The sequence below is a fragment of the Ambystoma mexicanum genome, chromosome 11, assembly GCF_040938575.1.
Source record: "Ambystoma mexicanum isolate Mex_15411 chromosome 11, UKY_AmexF1_1, whole genome shotgun sequence".
NCBI lineage: Eukaryota > Metazoa > Chordata > Amphibia > Caudata > Ambystomatidae > Ambystoma > Ambystoma mexicanum.
In genome coordinates, this window is record NC_090934.1 from 1473007988 (window position 1) to 1473033144 (window position 25157).

Here is a 25157-nt window from a genome sequence, read left to right on the forward strand (position 1 = left end):
GGAACAACAATCGCTGTTCGCCATGAGTCAGGGATCTGTTTTGTGGTCGCCATTTGTTTAAATAATTTTTCATAACAGAGGCCCATTCTTGTGGATGCTTTTTTAGCATCATGTTGGATATCTGATCGGGCCCAACTGCTCGTGAATTTTTTAGAGCGCGGATTGTACGTTCTATGTCAAATGCCGACATTGTAACGGCCCAAAGTGCCTCCGTGATTTGTTTTGTTTATTCATTTGTGGTGAAATCACTGGCCACATAATTTTGACAAAAAGTACAAAAGCTGAATCACAATAAAATAATGATTTCCAATAATGCCTAAATCCTTTCTGTGTCAGCAGATATGGGGGCTGATTCATGGAATGTGTGCGCCGAAAAACTGGGATTTGTGCGCTATTCTGCCCGCAAATCCCCATTTGTTAAACAGGGATTTGCGGACAGAATGGCGCACAAATCCCCGTTTTTTGGCGCACAAATTGCATGAATCAGCCCCATAATATTGCATGTATTTTACCAACTGTATTCTGTCCTGGCCATAAATGTTACCGTTGATTTTGTTTTTAAATAATTTGCATCAAATGATTACTCTTCTGAGTCTTAAAGCGGAGCAATTTGTCTAAATGGGAAAGCAGGGAGGCCCAGGAGGGCGCCAGGATGCCCTTGGGCTGATGTGCGCTTTAGAAATATGAATAAAGGAGGAGACTTGCGCAGTAGTCCAGGTGGCAAGGACCAGGATGATTGTCGCTTGCTGGAGTTAGGAGGGGAGAAGGAGGACCCTGCCGGGATGAAGCACAAGATTTCTGTGACTCCAAAGTTGCGGGAAATGGGAGAGGATGAGAGGAAGTCAGGGAAGAATGGGGGGAGAGGTGAAGCCTCGAAGGTAGATAATAGCTTTCGAGGAGTGGAGCACACGAAGGCAAAGAGCCAGCAGTGAAGGGCAGAGAGACAGCTGGGGCTCTCCAGGGAGGTCCGGGGTAAGCAGAGAGATGCAAATCGGTATCACCCAGAAGGAGGTGCTAGGAGAACCCAACGAGGAGAGTGAAGGGGCCTAGAAGCAAGCCTCGAGGGGCACCTGCTGGGAGAGGGGCTATCGGCCATGTTGGAAGAATGTTGTGTTCGCAGTGAGGTCCTCATCTTCTCCCTGGGCGTGTGCCCAGGCCGCCCCTACACGGCTCATCTCCGCACGTCTCCTTCATGGTTCTTGGCTCTTCTCCCGTTTCCAATTCTTGATAATGCGACAACACTTGCCACAAGACAACGTTTAGACAGGTCTTTATTCACACATGTTGCTATCAATGTGCATTTCACAGTTCTTTCTCTTTATTACACCATATATGGACGATCTCGGACTACAAAATCAAGTTGCAGAAAACAAAGATCATGAAACCGCCACCAAATAAAGCACAGAGTGGATGACCACACGAAACCCCAAGTAGATGCCTTGCGCCCATGAAGCTCCTGTTTGCCATTCGGCCTGGGCAGGCTGGCTGGCTTGTATGTTTATAATTTCCTCTCCTATTAAACACGCAATACATGTATGCAGAGAGCCAGTCACTGGGTGCAGAGGAATGGTCCGGGTCTTGTGCACGCGGAGGGTGGCGCGGTGGCGATGCACCATGTTCTGCAACAGACCACGTGAGAACTCAGCAGCTCTCCAACCAACATGTGCCTCCTATCGTAAACTTGGACAGAGGGAACCAAATAACTGCTGGGCTGCACAGAGACATTCTCGGGTATTAAGGCAAGCCCCTCCCCAAACCCCCATCAGCTGCACCAGCCCATTGTAATGTGTGCCTCCACCCAGAAAGCACAAACCATGATTTGCCTCCCCATAACATTATGAAAAGAAAAAAAATCATACTCAATTCAATTAGCAAGCCTACCATATACCAACAATCTTCCAACATTTTTTTTTTTAAAGTTCAAACAATTAACGATAAATGGCATACTGACTAAAAATAAAATGGTTGATTTTGTTTAACAGACATTATTCTTTTGAACACATAAAGTGCACTTTGGCCAATAGCAAGACAAGGTTTGGGTGCCCAATGGGCATATACCCTTGGCAGCGCCATACATTTTTTTTTAGATGTTGGTCTTTGGGGCAGTCCACTAGGGCTTAGACCGCCTGAAGAGGTTCTCCTTGTGCTCCTTTGGGTGGGCACCTGTTGCCACCCGCGCCTCCGATGATGCCCGGCTGGGCGTAGCGCTTTGCGCACGAGGCGGCGACTGAAGCTGAGGCATTAGCCACCGGTCGCTACTTGAGCTGAGGGCTACGTTTTACAGCAGAATAGGCTTTCCTTGTGCTTTTCCCAACTGGGATTTCCTTGTGTTGGGCAACCTTGCCTGGTCCTTCACTACTGGCGAGCTTTGTTAGGCTGCCAGAGAATTACTATTCTCACTGTGATTAAGCCTTGGCACATTTGGGCGAGGCAGCGGGTGGGTTCACTTGTGAGTAAGGCCTTGAGGTTAAAGACAGGATTCCTGGCATCAAGTACCAAATTGGCACATTGTGACCCATGGGCAAAAGACTACCCAATGCATGTGACTTGGCCGGAAGAGGGAGTGCTTAGAAACTGCTCTAAGGCTGGGAGGGGGGGGGGGGCGGTGAATGGGGCTACATGTGCTGGTGGAATGCAGTGTCAATGAAAGCACTTCCCTCGGTGATGATAAAGGGTGATTGTTTGCCTCCAGGTTCATCAGACACCGCTGTACGAAAACATTGACGAAGACTGAGGGCTGGACGTCCACCTGACGTAAACTGCCTAAACTGCCAACACTGAGACCACGAAGGCGGAGTGCCATCTAAACCACCACAAAGGGCATATCCGGAAAATAAGACATACTTTACAGTAGGAGGGCTTGATTGCCAGGAGAAAAGCACTCACCGCCCCCACTCCCGCTCGAAGGAAGATGAGGGATTTTCCTGGTGCTACAATAATTGCTAAGTTATGGACTGCTTACAGGTTTCTTTCATAAAATAGGCCTGTGGAAAGCTAAGGGGAGCTGGGGTGCATGTTGCCAGCACTCACTGCATTGGTGCAGCAAGCACTACGCTGGTGATTAATCCTCTGAACGCTACAAACAGACATGGAATATTTTAATCTGCCAGAACAAGTGCTTTAAAAAATTAAAAAGAGCAGAAAGTTTGCAGCCGACATGTTGCCATATTTCAAGAGCTACCCATGAACTCATTTAACAAAGAAGGGTTCCCAACCAATCACCAAGTGAGAGTGAAGGTGAATTGTCATCCTGTTTGGCAGCCAATCGTAGTATTTGTTGTTTCCTGGTCGTTTGCACCTTCCAATATGGTGGTGGTTCTATAAGACATTCAGATTCAAGCAAGCCCTGCTTGTAAATGCTGGATCCAGACTCATCTTCGAGAAATCTTAAAACTGCCCTGGGAGCTGCAGAAAACCTGACTAGCCCCTCCGAGTAGGACAGTGCCCCCGGGGCACCCTCACTAGGAGAGTCCCAACCGTCAGCTAACACTGTGGCCCTCTGTAATGACCTTCCAGCTCAATGCTTTTCAATGGCAAGCTCAAGGGTGACACCAGGGTTCTGCTGGGGCCCCTCTAGGGTCAGAGCTGTGGCCCCGGGCCTCCTGTTTTCAGCGGCATTACACCTGGTGCTTTCTCAAAAGCATCCACTACGGTCAGGAAAGGCCTCGCAAAAGGATAAGTGGGCTGCACACTAAGGGGCTGATTCACAGAATGTTTTCCTTTGGGAGTTCGCCATTATAAAACGCTTCCATGAATCAGGCCCTTAAATACTTCAACACTTCTCATTCAGGAGGATTTCAAGGGACCATATGTGTTCCTTGCATTTAACGTCCGCAAAATACTGGTTTTCATCGCTTAATGTTCTAAATAACAATCCCAGAACAATTCTAGGTTGAACATTTTTCAATTTTCCTGACCTCTTTTTCCTTGGCATTTCTTGATGGGAGGGTCTAAAGCGTTCCACTGAGTCCAAGGCGTGCATCAGTCTTCTCTCCTGGCCATCAGTGGATGCAGGAGATGCCCATTTCTGCACGTGAGTCAGTCCTACTAATGGCAGCAGCGTGGCCTTTAAAGAATTGAGTCCCTGCAGAAGTCAGTTTGAGAATCCTGACCAACAAATATGCAGGGAAGAGTGGTGGGGGGAGGGGCTTGAAAAGGAGTGGCTGCTGCCAGATACTTCTTAATTTGAATTTCATCTTCGCTGACAAGAGCATGGATTCTCTTAACACTATCCAGCCACAGACATTAGACATGTTCCCGAGCAGGGACCTACAACCAGTCCCTCTCCAGTTGATTTGCACTACAACTCCCATGATCCTCCACCACTGGCTACGGCAGATGGCACTTGTGTTCTAGAAATCCCTAGCAATGGATGACCTCTGCTTCGATGAGAGCCAGTAAATGGCTCCTCTGTCTATGGGTGGATGTGAAGATGGAAAGAAGTTGGAATTTAGAGGTGATCAAAAACAAAATGGCGTCTGTTCACCCCCACAGAACAGAATCTTCTTGTCTGAGTAGCATCCTCCAGGTCGTCATCCCATACCATAGAGGCCACTATTTGGGCACTGGAGACAACATTAAGCTTCTCAGCTACACTTCCCTGGATTGCACCCACTTTCATTATAAGTGATGGGGGTGACTACCATTGGGTGAGCAAGCGAAGCTGACAACTTTTGATCCCGTGTCTGAGGTTACCTCAATTTTACGTGTACATTTGACTGCCACCTTGACATTTTCCAATTGGCTCAAATAAGGCCATGTGTGCACCTATACGACACAATGGGTCATGTCGGACTTGCGGTTTGTTCAATTTCATTTTTAGGAGGGGGCACAAAAAAAAAATCACATTTTTAAACAGGAGAATTGTATTGCCCTAAACTGCTCCACATTTCATCAACCAGAGGCTTTTTAGCATAAGAGGCACTATGTTTACTATCTGAGGACTGGAACTGCAAATGCTAATACTGTGGGTTCTCTTGTGGAGGTCAGGGCTCTGCTGTTCCAGACAGGCCACTGGTTGAGGGTTCTCTTGTGGAGGTCAGGGCTCTGCTGTTCCAGGCAGGCCACTGGTTGAGTGTTCTCTTGTGTGGTCCAGGGCTCTGCTGTTCTCTGTTGTGAATGTGGAGTTTAAACATTCTGCTTTTGATAATTAATTTATGGAAAGGGGTTTAAAAATTGGGGATCCATTCAAAAGAATACAAGATCCCCCTATGCGGTTTTGGTGGGGTTGGGTCTGTGTCATTTCCCCCATCTCATAAGTGCTTCTTATTGATCTCATTTTCACAGCAATCTAGGCGCTTGCACTTGCTGAAGCACCCTTTCGTCTCCTAGGCTTCCCCATTTAACTTGACAAGGCACACACTAGGGTGGTCCTAGCTACCGTAGGCACCTGCTCCTGGAGTGGAGGGACCACGTCGGTTCATGAGACTTCTGATATGCACATTGAACGACAGTTGCAGAGTGTCCCATGACCACCTGCTTTCTGGCCTGCAGAAAGCAGGTCGCCCGCTCTCAGCATGTCTCCCCCATTGACTGACATTGCACCAGAGGTAGAGCCTGGAGCAGTATATGAAAGGCGCCAGAGAAGGCTTGAGAGGATCAAGGAGACTCAAGTCCCTACTTTTATTCCCAGCAGGTTGGCTTTGAGGTTCACCAGGGCAAACACAGTTCAGAGGGCAGTACCAAAGCATGCATGCACACACATTCGCACGCACACCCATTCTCTTTTTTTCATGTTCCTCTTCGGAGCCCTTTCCTTTCACTAGTTTTCCTTTGCACAGATCCATTTGGTAAAGAGCTAAATATCAAAGTGTGCAGGATGGCCGCTCTCTCGGTACATTGTAAACACAGGGACCAAGGTATAAGCCGATCAGAAGGCGCTGCTAACCGACAGAGGCCCCCTTCTGTGCGCCTCCTTCACACACAACTTCTTAGGTGACAGAAAGGGGAGGTGTGGAACTAGGATTCAGGCCCTGCCTGATTTCTCCTTTGGGGACTACTTGGGGCCCAGATTTCCCCATCCCACAGGTATGAGTTCCCTGGAATGTGCCGGCGGCACTTGGCCGCTTAAGCTGGCTAGAGTTGCAGTTCGAGGCACAGTCTTGGGTTCCAGTTCCCCTAAGAGGGTTTGGTTTTCTCTTCATACTCCAGTATGACCTGCTTGATGTGCGAGAGCTTGTCGTGTAAATATTCACATCGTTTCTTATCTTCCGGGTATCCAGGGTATGTCTGTGAAGAGAAACCAAAGTAAAGCATCAGACTACCAATATAGCGGGGGTCTAAGCACGACAGCTTCATACATCATACAAGTACTTGGACTGATCAGGGTGCTGCTATTGTAGAGAGTCGACTTTGATTTATACTGGTCCACTGTGTGCAAAGAGAGTACAAAAGGATATTCTTCTAAACCAGCTGGAGACCCTTAACTCATTAACTGCTGGGCTAGTATGCATGTCTATGCAAATAGGACGAGCATACTCATCCTCAGAATAAGAAACATGTAGTGTATTCCTGGAGATCAGACACAAACACTTAAAACAGCGGTTCTAGTAAACCTACGTCCATAAACACACTCCAGATGCAGAGAAGGCTTTGTTGCTGGCGTTCACAATGAGTGTTCCCCAGTCTGCCATATGGACACGTTCTCGCCTTGGAGGAACCAATCAGCATCAGGTGCACTTGGGATGGGTCCAGACCAAAGCACGGCCATCAGAATATCTACTAGCACACATGCGTTAACAGCTTGGTTTCAAAGCTCTGTATTTACTGCAGGATTTGGAATATACCATTAATAAACTCAAAGATTGAATAAAGGGCCACCATAGCCTCACACTCTCCCCTGTCACTTCTATTGCCAGCTGCAATCATCTCCAGCCTACAGGCTGGGCTCCTTTAATGTTGCCAAGATTGAGTGAAGTCAGTGCTTTGTGTGACCCTGTTCAATAGTTTCTTGTCATCCCAGAGGCTCAGACTCATGGCTGGGGTTATTGGAATGGAGGTTGCAAGCCGATTATATATTTGTAGCACAAAGCAGACTTTTGGCATCATGGCAAGTGAATAGATTCTAGCATGGCAATGTCATTGTCGTCCCACGGGTTTGGCATTGTGGAATCAATAACCTGGAGTTCATCAGACTGTTGAAATTAAGCATCATTCATTTGACCATCTCACTACCCTCTGTACAGTAGGTAGACCCCACGCCCCCTCAACTGAATGTACAGGAGGTATACCCCACCCCTCTCAAACTGAATGCAGATAACCTGTCCGGTTGATCAATGACTCTAGTACTGTGAAAAATCAGAACTGTAGTGTCTGGAAGGCCAAAACAAGCACATTATAGGGCAGCATATATTTTTGGGGTCAGAACGCCTTGAACAACAGAGGGCATGTTAGATAGCATACATTTATTATAAATTCTGATATTCTAGGCTCGAAACTGAACAGGAGCTAAGTTCTGATCAAAAATAGACCGGGCAACCATTTTGTAATGACCAGGCATTCAGAATAAGACAGTCAGGCAGATCCTAAAATGGTTTCTGGAAATATAAAATTGTCAAATTTAACAAAGTCATGATGATGTAATTGAATATTTTTTTTTATAAACAATTAATTGAAAGTTCAGTAGACTAGGACATACTGTCTGGGCTTCTTGGCAGTCATTTTGACATTGACGAGCCGGGGGCAGCTATGTAGTGATTCAAGGCAAGGTAGTAATTAGTACAGACAGCTGGTCAGCAAGCAACAGTTGTTGAGTTCACAGGCAGTGCACACATTTGATGCCCATACATGGACTCCTGTGACAGGGAGACATGGTGCTGCCTGCCAAAATTATCTCAAGGATGATGTCAGAAATGTTCTTTGTTGACACATCAAAGGATTTATTTTAAAGGCCGAGTGCATCTCAAACAAATTTAATTAGTTGCATGCGTAGGTATGACATGGGTACCTGGTGAGTGATAGTCTGGCCAACCAACCCTGAGAGGGGATAGGGTTTGTCTTTAATAATAAAGACCGATAACAATGGTTTGTGTATTATTTTTTAAATTAAACCAGCCTTGATACAGTATATAAGGGAGCTAAATCCAGAGCCCATTTAATACCTGTTGGAGTTCCTGCTTTATGATGTCTTCTTTCCTGTGAAGAATGAAAGATGTCTTTCACAATCAAGCCTGTGTCTCTGCCTGCTTTCTTGTTTGGTCTCCAGTCTTCCAGTCCTGATCCAGAAGCGCCAGAGGCCCAGAGAGGATACTGATCCTTAGTCTAAACCTCTGTTTACCAACAACATGTACTTGTACACACTAACCATTCTTGGACTAGGCCTCTCAACTCAGGTTTCGCAGCCCAGACTTAGCACACTGCAATTTCACCTGTGGCACAATTATAGGTATACCCTGCAAATTAAGCCACTACTGCTCTAGGATTGCCTGCTCACATTCTCAAGCACGACACGCATCACAGATGCCAGTTTCGCCTGGTTCTGGACTTTTCCTACCACTCTCTAACCTAAGCCAGCCTCTTTCTTGCAGAGCCACGTGAGTGCCTGGAGACTGCCCTTGGGTGGTAGCGGGGCACGGTATAAATCAACATAATGCTTCCAGCAGTACACCTTGCACTGACAACTCTTCCAACTCTGCCTTGTAAACACATTAATTCTCTCTCTCCTTCTCACCCAACTCACTCTCCCTCTCCCTGCTAATCATAATATTGCATATCTACCCTGTGCAAGACTACGGTCCTTACCACCATACATGATAAATGCAAAGAATTGGTTGGATTTCTGGAAGGAGGCCATTTTGAAATCACCATAATCCTTAGAACATGAATAATATTACTTCTAAAATGGCATCCTTCCCGCGGTTCCCGTGAGCGTACACTATCAGTTCAGTAGTATGCATTTTGCATTTCAATGTACACTCACTGGCATTTCAAACCAGCATGAGGTTGTGAATGGAGCACTGGATGTAAGGGATCAAGATTAGCTTTCATGGGCTGAGGGGAGTCATGTTTTTTTCCAGAATGAGGAGTCATTGGAGTGTAAGGCCAAGCGCGTTCAGTCTGTGCAACCACAGCCTAGAACATCAAGGGCTGCGTTCTGTGGTTTTCACAAATCTTTAGAGATGTTTGCCATGCATTAGAGCCAAGTGGGAACAAGTATGTTACAGTTCTGACATTCCCAAGCATGGCTACTGTGCAGCAGAGGATGATGAAACTTTTGAAACCGATCAGTTGGGCCAGGTGGCACTTGTTATGTGGCTTTTTGGAATCGCAGCCCTGAGAAGGCGAGAGACAGGGCTGCACTGAAGACCCGGGCAGGCTGCGGGTGCATATCCGAGATATGGGAGGGAAGTTTCATGTGCAGTGTCTTGTGTATCAAGCACAGCAATATGGAGCTGACGTAGGGTGGAAGGTGCAGGCGTTCACATTTCTAGACTCCTATGGGCAAGGGATGGAACTGCTTTCCGCATTTCTACACTGCACCTGCAGTGGCTGTGATCAGGTTGTCTTTGAATGGAAGAAGCTTTCTCCAGACTTCCCAACTAGGTATTTTTATGCTATGTCCATTGCCTGATGAATTAACCTGTCTTACTTGGTTTATACAAGTGTTGCTTTCATGCAACATTGTGTGCATTAGCCTGCAATTTAGATGTAATTCTACATGGATATCTTTAATAAAAAGTTAAAACAAACAGAGACGGAGAGCGCCTTTGGCAGATTTTCATGATGAAGCTCAGTGGAACAGTGACTGTTCACGAGGCTTTATCTAACCCCCGTGGACACAGTGTCAATGTCACTGTCTATGGTGTTGTGTGTTTTGTCTGATCTCAGATACAGATGTTGGTTACCAGATGAAAGGACTCTGGTTTTGCCTTCAAGATATACTTGACGCCACATCCAAGAGATCCACAGACAACTAAAGTGCGGGGTTTATTTCCTCATTACTAGGTACAACAGAAATAAAGGGGGTTTCCCAGTGGCAGCAACGCAGTCCGGTTTCTCTTACCATGGTGGCTCGCAATCTTTCCCTCTTTCCCCAATAGTTCCTCCTTCCTGACGTCAAAGAGTTCTTGGCATTGCCAGGCGTTTATGGGGCCTGCACATCTTTCTTGACTTTCTGTAGAGTCATGCTGGGCTTGAGATGGACTTTCTGTAGAGTCGCGCTGGGCTTCAGATAGACTATCTGTAGAGTCACACTGGGCTTCAGATGGACTATCTGGAGAGTCACGCAGGGCTTGAGATGGACTATCTGTAGAGTCATGCTGGGCTTGAGATGGACTTTCTGTAGAGTCGCGCTGGGCTTCAGATAGACTATCTGTAGAGTCACACTGGGCTTGAGATGGACTATCTGGAGCGTCGCGCTGGGCTTGAGATGGACTATCTATAGAATCACTTTCTGGAGAGTCACGCTGGGCTTGAGATGGACTATCTATAGTCACTCTGGGCTTGAGATGGACTATCTGTAGAGTCATGCTGGGCTTGAGATGGACTATCTGTAGAGTCACGCTGGGCTTGAGATGGACTTTCTGTAGAGTCGCGCTGGGCTTGATATGGATTTTCTGAAGAGTCACACTGGGCTTGAGATGGACTATCTGGAGCATCACGCTAGGCTTGAGATGGACTATCTGGAGAGTCGCGCTGGGCTTAAGATGGGCTTTCTGTAGAGTCGCACTGGGCTCCAGATGGACTATCTGTAGTGTTGCACTGGACTTGAGATGGACTTTCTGGAGAGTCACGCTGGGCTTGAGATGGACTATCTGTAGAGTCGCGCTGGGCTTGAGATGGACTATCTGGAGCGTTGCGCTGGGCTTGAGATGGACTTTCTGGAGAGTAACGCTGGGCTTGAGATGGACTATCTGTATAGTCGCACTGGGCTTGAGATGGACTATCTGTAGAGTCGCTTTCTGGAGAGTTACGCTGGGCTTGAGAAGGACTATCTGTAGAATCACTCTGGGCTTGAGATGGACTATCTGTAGAGTCCCGCTGGGCTTGAGATGGACTATCTGTAGAGTCGCGCTGGTCTTCAGATGGACTATCTGTAGAGTCCGCTGGACTTGAGATGGACTATCTGGAGCATCGCGCTGGGCTTGAGATGGACTATCTGAGAGTCGCGCTGGGTTTAAAATGGACTTTCTGTAGAGTCGCACTGGGCTCCAGATGGACTATCTGTGTTGCGCTGGGCTTGAGATGGACTATCCATAAAGTTGCACTGGACTTGAGATGGACTTTCTGGAGAGTCACACTGGGCTTGAGATGGACTATCTGTAGTGTCGTGCTGGGCTTGAGATGGACTATCTATAGAATCACTTTCTGGAGAGTCACGCTGGGCTTGAGATGGACTATCTATAGTCACTCTGGGCTTGAGATGGACTATCTGTAGAGTCATGCTGGGCTTGAGATGGCCTTTCTGTAGAGTCACGCTGGGCTTGAGATGGACTATCTGTAGTGTCGTGCTGGGCTTGAGATGGACTATCTATAGAATCACTTTCTGGAGAGTCACGCTGGGCTTGAGATGGACTATCTATAGTCACTCTGGGCTTGAGATGGACTATCTGTAGAGTCATGCTGGGCTTGAGATGGCCTTTCTGTAGAGTCGTGCTGGGCTTGAGGTGGACTATCTATATAATCACTTTCTGGAGAATCACGCTGGGCTTGAGATGGACTATCTATAGTCACTCTGGGCTTGAGATGGACTATCTGTAGGGTCATGCTGGGCTTGAGATGGACTTTCTGTAGAGTCACACTGGGCTTGAGATGGACTATCTGGAGCTTTGTGCTGGGCTTGAGATGGACTTTCTGTAGAGTCGCACTGGGCTCCAGATGGACTATCTGTTTTGCCCTGGGCTTGAGATGGACTATCTATAGAGTCGCACTGGACTTGAGATGGACTTTCTGGAGAGTAACGCTGGGCTTGAGATGGACTATCTGTAGAGTCGCACTGGGCTTGAGATGGACTATCTGTAGAGTCGCTTTTTGTAGAGTCACTCTGGGCTTGAGATGGACCATCTGTATAGTCCCGCTGGGTTTAAGATGGACTTTCTGTAGAGTCGCACTGGGCTCCAGATGGACTATCTGTGTTGTGCTGGGCTTGAGATGGACTATCCATAAAGTTGCACTGGACTTGAGATGGACTTTCTGGAGAGTCACACTGGGTTTGAGATGGACTATCTGTAGAGTCACACTGGGCTTGAGATGGACTTTCTGTAGAGTCACTCTGGGCTTCAGATAGACTATCTGTAGAGTCACTCTGGGCTTGAGATGGACTATCTGGAGCGTTGCGCTGGGTTTGAGATGGACTTTCTGTAGAGTCGCACCGGGCTCCAGATGGACTATCTGTTTTGCGCTGGGCTTGAGATGGACTATCTATAGAGTCGCACTTGACTTGAGATGGACTTTCTGGAGAGTCACGCTGGGCTTGAGATGGACTATCTGTAGAGTCGTGCTGGGCTTGAGATGGACTATCTATAGAATCACTTTCTGGAGAGTCACGCTGGGCTTGAGATGGACTATCTATAGTCACTCTGGGCTTGAGATGGACTATCTGTAGAGTCATGCTGGGCTTGAGATGGACTTTCTGTAGAGTCGCGCGGGGCTTGAGATGGGCTATCTGGAGCGTTGCGCTGGGCTTGAGATGGACTATCTATAGAATCGCACTGGACTTGAGATGGACTATCTGTAGAGTCGCACTGGCCTTGAGATGGAATTTCTGTAGAGTCGCTCTGGGCTTCAGATAGACTATCTGTAGATTCACACTGGGCTTGAGATGGACGATCTGGAGCGTTGCGCTGGGCTTGAGATGGACTTTCTGTAGAGTCGCACTGGGCTCCACATGGACTATCTGTTTTGCGCTGGGCTTGAGATGGACTATCTATAGAGTCGCACTTGACTTGAGATGGACTTTCTGGAGAGTCACGCTGGGCTTGAGATGGACTATCTGTAGTGTCGTGCTGGGCTTGAGATGGACTATCTATAGAATCACTTTCTGGAGAGTCACGCTGGGCTTGAGATGGACTATCTATAGTCACTCTGGGCTTGAGATGGACTATCTGTAGAGTCATGCTGGGCTTGAGATGGCCTTTCTGTAGAGTCGTGCTGGGCTTGAGGTGGACTATCTATATAATCACTTTCTGGAGAATCACGCTGGGCTTGAGATGGACTATCTATAGTCACTCTGGGCTTGAGATGGACTATCTGTAGGGTCATGCTGGGCTTGAGATGGACTTTCTGTAGAGTCACACTGGGCTTGAGATGGACTATCTGGAGCTTTGTGCTGGGCTTGAGATGGACTTTCTGTAGAGTCGCACTGGGCTTGAGATGGACTATCTGTAGAGTCGCACTGGGCTTGAGATGGACCATCTGTATAGTCCCGCTGGGTTTAAGATGGACTTTCTGTAGAGTCGCACTGGGCTCCAGATGGACTATCTGTGTTGTGCTGGGCTTGAGATGGACTATCCATAAAGTTGCACTGGACTTGAGATGGACTTTCTGGAGAGTCACACTGGGTTTGAGATGGACTATCTGTAGAGTCACACTGGGCTTGAGATGGACTTTCTGTAGAGTCACTCTGGGCTTCAGATAGACTATCTGTAGAGTCACACTGGGCTTGAGATGGACTATCTGGAGCGTTGCGCTGGGCTTGAGATGGACTTTCTGTAGAGTCGCACCGGGCTCCAGATGGACTATCTGTTTTGCGCTGGGCTTGAGATGGACTATCTATAGAGTCGCACTTGACTTGAGATGGACTTTCTGGAGAGTCACGCTGGGCTTGAGATGGACTATCTGTAGAGTCGTGCTGGGCTTGAGATGGACTATCTATAGAATCACTTTCTGGAGAGTCACGCTGGGCTTGAGATGGCCTATCTATAGTCACTCTGGGCTTGAGATGGACTATCTGTAGAGTCATGCTGGGCTTGAGATGGACTTTCTGTAGAGTCGCGCGGGGCTTGAGATGGGCTATCTGGAGCGTTGCGCTGGGCTTGAGATGGACTATCTATAGAGTCGCACTGGACTTGAGATGGACTTTCTGGAGAGTCACGCTGGGCTTCAGATGGACTATGTAGAGTTGCGCTGGGCTTGAGATGGACTATCTATAGAATCACTTTCTGGAGAGTCACGCTGGGCTTGAGATGGCCTATCTATAGTCACTCTGGGCTTGAGATGGACTATCTGTAGAGTCATGCTGGGCTTGAGATGGACTTTCTGTAGAGTCGCGCGGGGCTTGAGATGGGCTATCTGGAGCGTTGCGCTGGGCTTGAGATGGACTATCTATAGAGTCGCACTGGACTTGAGATGGACTTTCTGGAGAGTCACGCTGGGCTTCAGATGGACTATGTAGAGTTGCGCTGGGCTTGAGATGGACTATCTATAGAATCACTTTCTGGAGAGTCACGCTGGGCTTGAGATGGACTATCTATAGTCACTCTGGGCTTGAGATGGACTATCTGTAGAGTCATGCTGGGTTTGAGATGGCCTTTCTGTAGAGTCGTGCTGGGCTTGAGATGGACTATCTGGGAGTCGCGCTGGGTTTAAAATGGACTTTCTGTAGAGTCGCACTGGGCTCCAGATGGACTGTCTGTGTTGCGCTGGGCTTGAGATGGACTTTCTGGAGAGTCACACTGGGCTTGAGATGGACTATCTGTAGAGTCACACTGGGCTTGAGATGGACTTTCTGTAGAGTCGCTCTGGGCTTCAGATAGACTATCTGTAGAGTCACACTGGGCTTGAGATGGACGATCTGGAGCGTTGCGCTGGGCTTGAGATGGACTTTCTGTAGAGTCGCACTTGGCTCCAGATGGACTATCTGTTTTGCGCTGGGCTTGAGATGGACTATCTATAGAGTCGCACTTGACTTGAGATGGACTTTCTGGAGAGTCACGCTGGGCTTGAGATGGACTATCTGTAGAGTCGTGCTGGGGTTGAGATGGACTATCTATAGAATCACTTTCTGGAGAGTCACGCTGGGCTTGAGATGGACTATCTATAGTCACTCTGGGCTTGAGATGGACTATCTGTAGAGTCATGCTGGGCTTGAGATGGCCTTTCTGTAGAGTCGTGCTGGGCTTGAGATGGACTATCTATAGAATCACTTTCTGGAGAATCACGCTGGGCTTGAGATGGACTATCTATAGTCACTCTGGGCTTGAGATGGACTATCTGTACGGTCATGCTGGGCTTGAGATGGACTTTCTGTAGAGTCACACTGGGCTTGAGATGGACTATCTGGAGCTTTGTGCTGGGCTTGAGATGGACTTTCTGTAGAGTCGCACTGGGCTCCAGATGGACTATCTGTTTTGCCCTGGGCTTGAGATGGACTATCTATAGAGTCGCACTGGACTTGAGATGGACTTTCTGGAGAGTAACGCTGGGCTTGAGATGGACTATCTGTAGAGTCGCACTGGGCTTGAGATGGACTATCTGTAGAGTTGCTTTCTGTAGAGTCACTCTGGGCTTGAGATGGACCATCTGTAGAGTCCCGCTGGGTTTAAGATGGACTTTCTGTAGAGTCGCACTGGGCTCCAGATGGACTATCTGTGTTGTGCTGGGCTTGAGATGGACTATCCATAAAGTTGCACTGGACTTGAGATGGACTTTCTGGAGAGTCACACTGGGTTTGAGATGGACTATCTGTAGAGTCGCACTGGGCTTGAGATGGACTTTCTGTAGAGTCGCTCTGGGCTTTGAGATAGACTATCTGTAGAGTCACACTGGGCTTGAGATGGACTATCTGGAGCGTTGCGCTCGGCTTGAGATGGACTTTCTGTAGAGTCGCACCGGGCTCCAGATGGACTATCTGTTTTGCGCTGGGCTTGAGATGGACTATCTGTAGAGTCATGCTGGGCTTGAGATGGACTATCTATAGAATCACTTTCTGGAGAGTCACGCTGGGCTTGAGATGGACTATCTATAGTCACTCTGGGCTTGAGATGGACTATCTGTAGAGTCATGCTGGGCTTGAGATGGACTATCTGTAGAGTCATGCTGGGCTTGAGATGGACTATCTATAGAATCACTTTCTGGAGAGTCACGCTGGGCTTGAGATGGACTATCTATAGTCACTCTGGGCTTGAGATGGACTATCTGTACGGTCATGCTGGGCTTGAGATGGACTTTCTGTAGAGTCACACTGGGCTTGAGATGGACTATCTGGAGCTTTGTGCTGGGTTTGAGATGGACTTTCTGTAGAGTCGCACTGGGCTCCAGATGGACTATCTGGAGCTTTGTGCTGGGCTTGAGATGGACTATCTATAGAGTCGCACTGGACTTGAGATGGACTTTCTGGAGAGTCACACTGGGCTTGAGATGGACTATCTGGAGCTTTGTGCTGGGCTTGAGATGGACTATCTATAGAGTCGCACTGGGCTTGAGATGGACTATCTGTAGAGTTGCTTTCTGTAGAGTCACTCTGGGCTTGAGATGGACCATCTGTAGAGTCCCGCTGGGTTTAAGATGGACTTTCTGTAGAGTCGCACTGGGCTCCAGATGGACTATCTGTGTTGTGCTGGGCTTGAGATGGACTATCCATAAAGTTGCACTGGACTTGAGATGGACTTTCTGGAGAGTCACACTGGGTTTGAGATGGACTATCTGTAGAGTCGCACTGGGCTTGAGATGGACTTTCTGTAGAGTCGCTCTGGGCTTCAGATAGACTATCTGTAGAGTCACACTGGGCTTGAGATGGACTATCTGGAGCATTGCGCTCGGCTTGAGATGGACTTTCTGTAGAGTCGCACCGGGCTCCAGATGGACTATCTGTTTTGCGCTGGGCTTGAGATTGACTATCTGCAGAGTCATGCTGGGCTTGAGATGGACTATCTATAGAATCACTTTCTGGAGAGTCACGCTGGGCTTGAGATGGACTATCTATAGTCACTCTGGGCTTGAGATGGACTATCTGTAGAGTCATGCTGCGCTTGAGATGGACTATCTGTAGAGTCATGCTGGGCTTGAGATGGACTATCTATAGAATCACTTTCTGGAGAGTCACGCTTGGCTTGAGATGGACTATCTATAGTCACTCTGGGCTTGAGATGGCCTTTCTGTAGAGTCGTGCTGGGCTTGAGATGGACCATCTATAGAATCACTTTCTGGAGAATCACGCTGGGCTTGAGATGGACTATCTATAGTCACTCTGGGCTTGAGATGGACTATCTGTACGGTCATGCTGGGCTTGAGATGGACTTTCTGTAGAGTCACACTGGGCTTGAGATGGACTATCTGGAGCTTTGTGCTGGGCTTGAGATGGACTTTCTGTAGAGTCGCACTGGGCTCCAGATGGACTATCTGTTTTGCCCTGGGCTTGAGATGGACTATCTATAGAGTCGCACTGGACTTGAGATGGACTTTCTGGAGAGTAACGCTGGGCTTGAGATGGACTATCTGTAGAGTCGCACTGGGCTTGAGATGGACTATCTGTAGAGTTGCTTTCTGTAGAGTCACTCTGGGCTTGAGATGGACCATCTGTAGAGTCCCGCTGGGTTTAAGGTGGACTTTCTGTAGAGTCGCACTGGGCTCCAGATGGACTATCTGTGTTGTGCTGGGCTTGAGATGGACTATCCATAAAGTTGCACTGGACTTGAGATGGACTTTTTGGAGAGTCACACTGGGTTTGAGATGGGCTATCTGTAGAGTCGCACTGGGCTTGAGAAGGACTTTCTGTAGAGTCGCTCTGGGCTTCAGATAGACTATCTGTAGAGTCACACTGGGCTTGAGATGGACTATCTGGAGCGTTGCGCTCGGCTTGAGATGGACTTTCTGTAGAGTCGCACCGGGCTCCAGATGGACTATCTGTTTTGCGCTGGGCTTGAGATGGACTATCTGTAGAGTCATGCTGGGCTTGAGATGAACTATCTATAGAATCACTTTCTGGAGAGTCACGCTGGGCTTGAGATGGACTATCTATAGTCACTCTGGGCTTGAGATGGACTATCTGTAGAGTCATGCTGGGCTTGAGATGGACTTTCTGTAGAGTCGCGCTGGGCTTCAGATATTCTATCTGTAGAGTCACACTGGGCTTGAGATGGGCTATCTGGAGCGTTGCGCTGGGCTTGAGATGGACTATCTATAGAGTCGCACTGGACTTGAGATGGACTTTCTGGAGAGTCACGCTGGGCTTCAGATGGATATGTAGAGTTGCGCTGGGCTTGAGATGGACTTTCTGTAGAGTCGTGCTGGGCTTGAGATGGACTATCTATAGAATCACTTTCTGGAGAGTCACGCTGGGCTTGAGATGGACTATCTATAGTCACTCTGGGCTTGAGATGGACTATCTGTAGAGTCATGCTGGGCTTGAGATGGACTTTCTGTAGAGTCACGCTGGGCTTGAGATGGACTATCTGGAGCTTTGCGCTGGGCTTGAGATGGACTTTCTGTAGAGTCGCACTGGGCTCCAGATGGACTATCTGTTTTGCGCTGGGCTTGAGATGGACTATCTATAGAGTCGCACTGGGCTTGAGATGGACTATCTGTAGAGTCGCTTTCTGTAGAGTCACTCTGGGCTTGAGATGGACTATCTGTAGAGTCCCGCTGGGCTTGAGATCGACTTTCTGGAGAGTAACGCTGGGCTTGAGATGGACTATCTGTAGAGTCGCACTGGGCTTGAGATGGACTATCTGTAGAGTCGCTTTCTGTAGAGTCACTCTGGGCTTGAGATGGACTATCTGTAGAGTCCCGCTGGGCTTGAGATGGACTTTCTGTAGAGTCGCGCTGGGCTTCAGATGGACTTTCTGTAGAGTTGCGCTGGGCTTGAGATGGACTTTCTGGAGAGTCACACTGGACTTGAGATGGACTATCTGGAGCATCGCGCTGGGTTTCAGATGGACTATCTGGAGAGTCGCGCTGGGTTTAAGATGGACTTTCTGTAGAGTCGCACTGGGCTCCAGATGGACTATCTGTGTTGCGCTATGCTTGTGATGGACTATCTATAAAGTCGCACTGGATTTGAGATGGACTTTCTGGAGAGTCACACTGGGCTTGAGATGGACTATCTGTAGAGTCACGCTGGGCTTGAGAGGGACTATCTGGATGTCCCGCTGGGCTTGAGATGGACTTTCTGGAGAGTGGCGCTGGGCTTGAGATGGACAATCTGGAGAATCGCGCTGGGCTTAAAATGGACTTTCTGGAGAGTCGCGCTGGGCTTGAGCTGGACTATCTGTAGAGTCCAGCTGGGTTTGAGATGGATTGTCTGTAGAGTCACGCTGGGCTTCAGATGGACTATCTGTAGAGTCGCACTGGGCTTGAGATGGACTTTCTGCAGAGTCGCACTGGGCTTCAGATGGACTATCTGTAGAGTCGCTCTGGGCTTGAGATGGACTTTCTGGAGAGTCACACTGGGCTTGAGATGGGCTATCTGGAGCGTCTTGCTGGGCTTGAGATGGACTATCTATAGTCACTCTGGGCTTGGGATGGACTATCTGTAGAGTCATGCTGGGCTTGAGATGGACTTTCTGTAGAGTCGCACCGGGCTCCAGATGGACTATCTGTTTTGCGCTGGGCTTGAGATGGACTATCTGTAGAGTCATGCTGGGCTTGAGATGAACTATCTATAGAATCACTTTCTGGAGAGTCACGCTGGGCTTGAGATGGACTATCTATAGTCACTCTGGGCTTGAGATGGACTATCTGTAGAGTCATGCTGGGCTTGAGATGGACTTTCTGTAGAGTCGCGCTGGGCTTCAGATATTCTATCTGTAGAGTCACACTGGGCTTGAGATGGGCTATCTGGAGCGTTGCGCTGGGCTTGAGATGGACTATCTATAGAGTCGCACTGGACTTGAGATGGACTTTCTGGAGAGTCACGCTGGGCTTCAGATGGATATGTAGAGTTGCGCTGGGCTTGAGATGGACGATCTATAGAATCACTTTCTGGAGAGTCACGCTGGGCTTGAGATGGACTATCTATAGTCACTCTCGGCTTGAGATGGACTATCTGTAGAGTCATGCTGGGCTTGAGATGGCCTTTCTGTAGAGTCGTGCTGGGCTTGAGATGGACTATCTATAGAATCACTTTCTGGAGAGTCACGCTGGGCTTGAGATGGACTATCTATAGTCACTCTGGGCTTGAGATGGACTATCTGTAGAGTCATGCTGGGCTTGAGATGGACTTTCTGTAGAGTCACGCTGGGCTTGAGATGGACTATCTGGAGCTTTGCGCTGGGCTTGAGATGGACTTTCTGTAGAGTCGCACTGGGCTCCAGATGGACTATCTGTTTTGCGCTGGGCTTGAGATGGACTATCTATAGAGTCGCACTGGGCTTGAGATGGACTATCTGTAGAGTCGCTTTCTGTAGAGTCACTCTGGGCTTGAGATGGACTATCTGTAGAGTCCCGCTGGGCTTGAGATGGACTTTCTGTAGAGTCGCGCTGGGCTTCAGATGGACTTTCTGTAGAGTTGCGCTGGGCTTGAGATGGACTATCTGGAGCATCGCGCTGGGTTTCAGATGGACTATCTGGAGAGTCGCGCTGGGTTTAAGATGGACTTTCTGTAGAGTTGCACTGGGCTCCAGATGGACTATCTGTGTTGCGCTATGCTTGTGATGGACTATCTATAAAGTCGCACTGGATTTGAGATGGACTTTCTGGAGAGTCACACTGGGCTTGAGATGGACTATCTGTAGAGTCACGCTGGGCTTGAGAGGGACTATCTGGATGTCCCGCTGGGCTTGAGATGGACTTTCTGGAGAGTGGCGCTGGGCTTGAGATGGACAATCTGGAGAATTGCGCTGGGCTTAAAATGGACTTTCTGGAGAGTCGCGCTGGGCTTGAGCTGGACTATCTGTAGAGTCCAGCTGGGTTTGAGATGGATTGTCTGTAGAGTCACGCTGGGCTTCAGATGGACTAACTGTAGAGTCGCACTGGGCTTGAGATGGACTTTCTGCAGAGTCGCACTGGGCTTCAGATGGACTATCTGTAGAGTCGCTCTGGGCTTGAGATGGACTTTCTGGAGAGTCACACTGGGCTTGAGATGGGCTATCTGGAGCGTCTTGCTGGGCTTGAGATGGACTATCTATAGTCACTCTGGGCTTGGGATGGACTATCTGTAGAGTCATGCTGGGCTTGAGATGGACTTTCTGTAGATTTGCACTGGGCTCCAGATGGACTATCTGTAGAGTCGCGCTGGGCTTGAGATGGACTATCTATGGAATCACTTTCTGGAGAGTCACGCTGGGCTTGAGATGGACTATCTGTAGAGTCATGCTGGGCTTGAGATGGACTTTCTGTAGAGTCACACTGGGCTTGAGATGGACTATCTGGAGCTTTGCGCTGGGCTTGAGATGGACTTTCTGTAGAGTCGCACTGGGCTTGAGACGGACTATCTGTAGAGTCGCTTTCTGTAGAGTCCCGCTGGGCTTGAGATGGACTTTCTGTAGAGTCGCACTGGGCTTGAGACGGACTATCTGTAGAGTCGCTTTCTGTAGAGTCGCGCTGGGCTTGAGATGGACTATCTATGGAATCACTTTCTGGAGAGTCACGCTGGGCTTGAGATGGACTATCTATAGTCACTCTGGGCTTGAGATGGACTATCTGTAGAGTCATGCTGGGCTTGAGATGGACTTTCTGTAGAGTCACACTGGGCTTGAGATGGACTATCTGGAGCTTTGCGCTGGGCTTGAGATGGACTTTCTGTAGAGTCGCACTGGGCTTGAGACGGACTATCTGTAGAGTCGCTTTCTGTAGAGTCCCGCTGGGCTTGAGATGGACTTTCTGTAGAGTCGCACTGGGCTTGAGACGGACTATCTGTAGAGTCGCTTTCTGTAGAGTCCCGCTGGGCTTGAGATGGACTTTCTGTAGAGTCGCGCTGGGCTTGAGATGGACTTTCTGGAGAGTCACACTGGACTTGAGATGGACTATCTGGAGAGTCGCACTGGATTTGAGATGGACTTTCTGTAGAGTCGCACTGGGCTCCAGATGGACTATCTGTGTCTCACTGGACTTGAGATGGACTTTCTGGAGAGTCACACTGGGCTTGAGATGGACTATCTGTAGAGTCGAACTGGGCTTGAGATGGACTATCTATAGAGTCACTTTCTGGAGAGTCACTCTGGGCTTGAGATGGATTATCTGTAGAGTCACGCTGGGCTTGAGAGGGACTATCTGGATGTCCCGCTGGGCTTGAGAGGGACTATCTGGATGTCCCGCTGGGCTTGAGATGGACTTTCTGTAGAGTCACACTGGGCTTGAGATGGACTATCTGTAGAGTCGCACTGGGCTTGAGATGGACTTTCTGCAGAGTCGCACTGGGCTTCAGATGGACTATCTGTAGAGTCGCTCTGGGCTTGAGATGGATTTTCTGGAGAGTCACACTGGGCTTGAGATGGGCTATCTGGAGCGTCGCGCTGGGCTTGAGATGGACTATCTGTAGTGTTGGGCTGGGCTTGAGATGGACTTTCTGGAGAGTCATGCCGGGCTTGAGATGGACTCTCTGGAGAGTCACACTGGGCTTCAGATGGACTATCTGTAGAGTCACGCTGGGCTTGAGAGGGACTTTCTGGAGAGTCATGCCGGGCTTGAGAGGGACTATCTGGAGAGTCGCGCTGGGCTTGAACTGGACTATCTGTAGAGTCCCGCTGGGCTTGAGCTGGACTTCCTGGAGAGTCGCGCTGGGCTTGAGATGGACTATCTGTAGAGTCATTCTGGTCTTTAGAGGAACTATCTGTAGAGTCGCGCTGGGCTTGAGATGGACTATCTGGAGAGTCACGCTCGGCTTGAGGTGGACTTTCTGGAGAGTCATTGGGCTGGCTCTCGGCGGATCTGAGATCTGGCACCAGAAATGGAGTGGGAACTGGGGATCCGGCCAGAGTCAGCCGCCCAAGACAATTAACCACACGGGAACACTTATAAAAAATAAAAAAACGCCTGTGAAGGCAGCTTTGCCTTTTACCGCGGCTTTGGCAATGATGTGTAATGCACAATGCTCGCTACGTGTACAACTGAAAGGAATCAGTTGTACATGTAGCGAGCATTGTGGCTTACACACCAGCGCCAAAGCTGCGGCAAAAGGCAATGCTGCCCTCGCGGGCGTTTATTATTATAATTTTTTTTGTTGGTATTCCAGCATTTCTGAATGCACACTACGAGCCCCGCCCACTCTAGACCACGTCCCCTCGGGCAGCGCCCCCCCCAAACTCCTCCCTTACACCAGAACTTGTGTTGTGGGATCCCCCACCACATTTTTTCCATTTCCACCACTGGCTAATACCGTGCAATCTTTGCACTTGCACCAGTGCAAACCTTCTGTAATCTGGCCCCAGGAGAGAAAGTGAACTGCGCACTAATCTTACAATGGCGTCAGGTGGGGAAGCTGGTCGTCACTAGTGTAGACCGCCCTGGAGTACTGCACTGCACTTTTAGGGCAGTGATGTGAACCATTCCACCGCCCCCCATCCGCTGGTTCTACTCCCTGTCGCCAGTGGAGAACAGTGCTGCTGATGCTAATGGGTAGAATGGAAGAGACGGCTGTGGCGTTAGCGTATTATGCGTCATGCAAAGTGCTGCAGCAGTGCAAGAGCCAATGCGTGCAATGCGCGAGGTGAGGTGAGCAGGCACCAGGCGGAAGCGTGCGGGGAATAGAGAATTGCCCACCTCAAGGCCTTCCTCTACCAATAAACAGGCCGAGGGAATTTCAATATATCAGAAATGCACTTTAGAAAACAGCTCTTCGCGTCATTGCGTTGCAATTTCCCAGCAACGGACGTGCTGATGTCCAATGACGTGTGTTATACGGAGCTAGTGCCCTGCTGCGGTACAAGGTAATGTTCTACACCCTAACATAACATTATTCGCCCCGTTGTCGCCCTAGAAGGAACAAGTTACTTACCTGTAACTGTTGTTCTCCATCATGGGTCTGGCATGGATTCACATGCTCATTAATATTCCCCGTCATCAGGCTGGGAATCCTCGGTAAAGAAAAAAAATCAGTTTCAGTTTCATTTCTGAACTGTCTTTCTACTAATAACCAATCACTGGTCTCTGGGTCATACTGCCCCCAGCCAATGACTGCCCACTACCTAAGCCCCGCCCCTGGCAGCCATCTTAAGATTTGGTAGCACTTAAAGTGGCAGTAGGACCAAGAGAAGAGCCGCAAAGGGGTAGGCGGGAGGGTTTGCATGTGAATCCATGCCAGACCCATGCTGGAGAACAATAGTTACAGGTAAGTAACTTGTTCCTTTTCCAGCATGGGGTCTGACATGGATTCACATGCTCATGAATACAAGAATACATAGCAGTACACACATGCACAACCACGGGAGGTGGCAAGGCTCAACAGAAGCATCTCTTACCTCCTCACCAGGCTCACCTTCAGGCAAACAGGTTGCGCAGCACTGCCTGACCGACTCTGGACTCCTTCCTGGAATCCTTGTCGACGCACACCTTCACGAGATTCTACTGCGTCGACCTCCACGTAGCAGCCCTGCAGATGTCCAGCAGGGATACACCCGACAAGAACGCCGTGGTAGCAGCGATCACTCTGGTCGAATGGGCTCTCGGACGGCCGGGCAAGGGTCGGTTTGCCAACTAATGACAGTGCATAATGCAGCCGGAGAGCCATCTGGAAATGGAAGCCTTTGCGAGGGCCTTCCCTTGTTCACAGGTCCAAAGTTCACAAACAGCTGTGATGTCTTCCGAAGACTCTTCGTGCGGTCCACATAGAACTTCAGCACTCTAGCCACATCCAGCAAGTGCAAAGTTCTGTCAGCCGGCGACGAAGGTGACGGGAAGAAAACAGGTAACACCAAGGGCTCGTTGAGATGGAAGTCTGACTGTATCTTGGGCATGAAGGACGGGTGCGTCCTCAGCACCACCCTCGTCTCGTGGAATGTCAGGTATGGAGGTTTACAAGAGAGGGCCTGGATCTCTCACACTCGTCGTGCGGAGGTGATGGCCACAAGAAACGCTGTCTTCCACAACAGGAACTTCAACTGTCCCGAATGCAGAGGCTCGAATGGCGGCCCTATGAGTCTGGTCAGCACCACGTTGAGCTCCCACACCGGGGCGTGAGCCTTCACCAGCGGGAACGATCGGAACAGTCCTTTCATGGACTCCTTCACCAGGTGATGAGACCATAGGGATGACGGCCCCAGAGTTCTGGTGTAGCGGGAGATAGCCGTCAGATGGATCTTGATGGAGGCATGTGCCAGGCCCGCCTTGGCCAGCGACAGCAAGTATGG

The 25157-nt window shown here is 49.1% G+C and overlaps 1 protein-coding gene across 2 annotated transcripts in view; it reads right to left on the minus strand.

Annotated features, from left to right (window-relative positions):
• Positions 1-1254: 1254 nt before the first annotated feature.
• ELL3 (elongation factor for RNA polymerase II 3) overlaps positions 1255-25157 on the minus strand; it is a 275132-nt gene continuing 251229 nt past the window's right edge. For both annotated transcript variants that reach the window (XM_069625175.1, XM_069625176.1), the window contains exon 12: positions 1255-6228. In XM_069625175.1, the coding sequence (XP_069481276.1) occupies positions 6118-6228 (111 nt within the window). In that variant the 3' untranslated portion in view covers positions 1255-6117. The remainder of the gene's footprint in view (positions 6229-25157) is intronic.